This window comes from Poecilia reticulata, linkage group LG4 (genome assembly GCF_000633615.1).
Source record: "Poecilia reticulata strain Guanapo linkage group LG4, Guppy_female_1.0+MT, whole genome shotgun sequence".
In the NCBI taxonomy this organism is placed as follows: domain Eukaryota; kingdom Metazoa; phylum Chordata; class Actinopteri; order Cyprinodontiformes; family Poeciliidae; genus Poecilia; species Poecilia reticulata.
This window is the reverse complement of record NC_024334.1, coordinates 11,715,912-11,719,827: the sequence shown is the minus strand read 5'-3', so window position 1 is coordinate 11,719,827 and position 3,916 is coordinate 11,715,912. Positions and strand designations below refer to the sequence as shown.

At 34.4% G+C, this 3,916-nt stretch overlaps 1 protein-coding gene across 4 annotated transcripts in view; it reads left to right on the top strand.

Moving 5' to 3' along the window:
- The window catches only part of LOC103463329 (E3 ubiquitin-protein ligase rnf213-alpha-like), a 68,948-nt gene that overhangs the window by 25,273 nt on the left and 39,759 nt on the right, over window positions 1-3,916 (top strand). For all 4 annotated transcript variants that reach the window (XM_008406612.2, XM_008406610.2, XM_017304566.1 and 1 more), the window contains 8 exons: window positions 1,029-1,229; window positions 1,315-1,507; window positions 1,649-1,704; window positions 1,850-2,009; window positions 2,129-2,263; window positions 2,878-2,976; window positions 3,056-3,175; window positions 3,711-3,900. In XM_008406612.2, the coding sequence (XP_008404834.1) occupies window positions 1,029-1,229; window positions 1,315-1,507; window positions 1,649-1,704; window positions 1,850-2,009; window positions 2,129-2,263; window positions 2,878-2,976; window positions 3,056-3,175; window positions 3,711-3,900 (1,154 nt within the window). The remainder of the gene's footprint in view (window positions 1-1,028; window positions 1,230-1,314; window positions 1,508-1,648; window positions 1,705-1,849; window positions 2,010-2,128; window positions 2,264-2,877; window positions 2,977-3,055; window positions 3,176-3,710; window positions 3,901-3,916) is intronic.

The following is a 3,916-nucleotide window of genomic DNA, read 5'->3' as shown; positions in this document are numbered from 1 at the left end:
ATTAAATATATATTTTTTATTTAATATTATAAGTATTATCCATCTGTTAGCTTCCTTTCAATTGGGGTCAGGTTGTGGGATTGCTCTGCAGCCTACGCAGAGACCCAGACTTTCCTCTTACCTGCTTCAGCTGGAGAAAGTTATGGCACATGCACACGTTGATTTTGTTCCAAGTATCTGTTCAATGCATAGATGGGTTCGGAGTCACCTGGTGACATTGTAATGTAGAACTTTGTATCATCTGGGTTGTTACTGTAGACAGTTTTATTACTTGTTATAACCTGAGCTGGAACCAGCATGTAAATATTAAACATTAGGGGTTCCAGCATTCAACCTTGGGACAGCACACATGACTTCTGTCCCCTCCAATAAGAAGTTACCTATTGACACAAAGAAGTCCCTGTTCTAAAGGTAAGATTTCAACCAGTAAAGTTCTGTAGCAGAGACCCAACTCTCCAGTCGCTTCAATAGTATATCATGTTCAATCAGGTCAAATGCTTCACTAAGGTCCAACATAACCAAAACTGTGGTTCTTCCGCAGTCTATATTTATGTGGATGTCATTGAACACTTTCATGAGGGCAGTCTGTGGTGAGCACAAAAACCAGACTGAACATCAAAGTGGTTGGTCATCCTTAGGAAATTATTTAACTGTTGAGACAGTTTATTCAATCATTGCTGATGAATGGAAGGTTGCTTATCTTTATGCAGACTTCAGCTTTTTAGTTTTAAATCATTTTTCAACTTATAATAGTTACATTTATAAATATTTTAATTTTAAGCAGTTGATGATTAAATGTTGAGTAATACTTGAGTAATACAACATGTGGGCTCTTCTCAGTAATACTCAAAACTTCAAAGTTTTGAGTATTACTGAGAAGAGCCCACATGCCCTCAGGTACTGCTCGTACTTGAGTACAATCAGAACCTTGAGTTTGCATAGTATTTTTGCAAAATGTGCACATTTAAGTTCAACATTTTTGTTGAAAATTAAAATAGTATAACCAAACAATGACCCTCTCTTTACAGTATTGCAGATGTTGTTCAGAGGTTTTGCGACTATGCAAGACAACACACAGCAAAGTGGGTCTTGGTCATCCCCTTGATTCATCTGCTGAAAGGAGAAAGTGAGCCGTTTCAGCCAGTTCCACCAGTTTTTGATCCACAATTTGATCCCTTGAGGACTGTGAGGCAAAGCAAAGGATCTTTCCCTTCTGACAGTAGTTCAAAGTATGACATTTTATTTCAGTAATCATAATTTTAAAAATGTTACATTTCTTCAAATTTCTTACCTTAACCTTCTGACTTTAAATAGGAGTCTGATCAAAATCATCAAAGACCATGCCTACCTTGTGAACATTGACCAACTTCTTGTGCGATCTTGGATGTCTCTGCTGCATTTGGAAGATCTGATGGACTTTTTGACTAAAGTGCAAGTCGAGCTTCTTGATGTCCTTCGTTATATGCAGTTCAGCATGAAATCTAATATAAATCATTCCAGCTACATGGTGTGTATGCTTAAAGATCTTAATAAGTATACATAAAAAAAGACATAATTGTAATGAAAGGCGAGTGGTCTACAGAGAACTACAACTTCATGTGATTTCATAAAAAATGAGTGTTAATTGCTGGTGTTTTTTTTAAAACAGGCATTAAAAGACTTGTCATTGCATCTCATCAGAAAGGAATGCAATCATAAGCAAAGGTAAGTACAAAACAAACCTTTTCATGTGTCAAATCGTTAAGCTGGAACAATTTTTACACATTTTACCTAAAACTGTTAAAAAGATTTCTGCAATTTTTGCAATGTAACAAAAATATTTTAGAAAATAGTTTTCTTTTTTTTCTAGTTTTAATGACAGATATGGGGAGTGTTGTCTAAAAACCGCTGTGAGACTACTTGGTTCTGTCTGCCGCAACATAAAAGAACCAGACCGCTGTGATGTTCCTCTTCAGTTCCTGGAGCTCGTCTGTTTGATCTCTAAGATATATGGTCACACTGATTCTGAGGCAAGAATCATCAGTTAATCTGTCACACCTTACTCATATCCGTGATTCAACAGTTTGTCAAACTTCCACTCTAATGGCAATGTTTAGCACAACTAATAATATTCTAATAATTATCGCAGGTACAAAAGAAAACCCAGGAAGAATCATTCGGAGAGACATTGCAAATAATAACAGCATGGCGAAGAAACACTTTTAACAGCAAACTGTTTAACCCATGGGTTCACTTGGAGCTTTCTTTTCCCTACGAAATGAATGTAAGAAATACTGGCAGCTATATAATGCCATATTCTTTGTGATGCACTAATCAGGCTTTAACTGGCCCACACCAATTCCCAGTTTTCTTTAGGTCTGACCTCTCCTCTGATTTGTGTCGATTCTAATTTACCCATATCTATAATTCATACAAATTACATTTCTGTAAACCTGATTTTGATTCAATCTTAAGATGCAAATTGGACCATAAATAAAAAAAAAAACCTGCCGCTGTCCAATTGATAGCGGCAGCAGTTATTATTCTCCTTGTGCTTTGCATAAAAGCAGATATTTCTAAAATTGATCTGATTTCACTTAACTTGAAAGAAAGCATTATATATTGTATATTTGCAAACTGGAAAATAAAGTTATAATTTTTGTTGCAATTAAAGAGAAAAATTTAAATATGTATTGTATCTGATCAGACCCGATCAAAATAAAATAGGCAGATTTTTTTTAATGGCATTGGTGCATCTCTAATTGTAGGATTTTATTTGTTTCTCTTTGAAAAATAAAAAAAAACGATTCAACTGTATTTTTGATAGTGTTTTAGTTTAGATGCCGCTTATCTGTTACTATTAAAAAAATTACTATTAAAAAAATTTACCATGTATAGGTCTGGACAAACCTACTTTCAATGTCATTCAGTCATGAGGAACAAACTTCTTTCTGGAGAAACACATTCTTAAAAGACTTTGAAGGAAAACTAAAAAAGGTAGGGCTTCTTTATTGGTACTGTATTTTAATATTTTCAATGTATTTTCTTTACACTAAGATTTGTGATTACGCACTAGGAGGATCGTGTTAATCAAATTGGACTCTACTCTAAAATGGTAGAAGAACTGAGCAACACAAATCCCCTACTGTTCATTATTGAAAAATGTGCCTTGGAGGCTGTAGCACATATTTGCCAGGTAAGACATCATGCATTTAGTAAACATTTTCACAAGACACTAAAATTTGTTTAGATTCTGCTTTTGCTGTGAACTTATTTACTGGTGATTCCAAACCTTAGATGAGGATTGCAGAGGATGTATGTAGCTTGATCGTGACAAAATAGAGTTCACAAAAGTATATTTGTCTGTGTTTAAAAAAATTATATAATATTTATGGTTGGCAAATTTAAGCTGTAAAATCTAGTGGACCAGATTCATTTTTATTTTTTTTTTCCTATTATTTGATTGCTTGTAATTTGATGCCCAAAAATCCATGTATCATCCATTCTTTCTATTTTCTTTTGGGGGTTAGTTAGATATGAAGTGCTACGCAGCATGTCTATAGAAAAATAATAAAGCACTCATTGTGTGTTCTTGACATCTCTCCAGACTGGTTTCTTTATTGAGTGTTTTAAGAATACAATTGACCCTCTCACTGGAAATTTTAGAGCTGTTTCTAAAATCATTGTCACCATATTGTTACACTTTATTAATGTTTTTTTTTTTTCTTCAGGATAAATCTAATGTATCTATGAAACAACTTTTGGAGACACACAATATATCAAAATTTGGAAAACTGATGTCCGTTGTGGTGCTCAAGTCATGGCCAGCAGATTCTAATGGAGATCATGCTGAAGATGAAGACTTGACATTTCAGTACCTTTTGGACTGGCAGATGGCAAAAACTGTCTTCCAAATGGCAGGTAATTGGAACATATA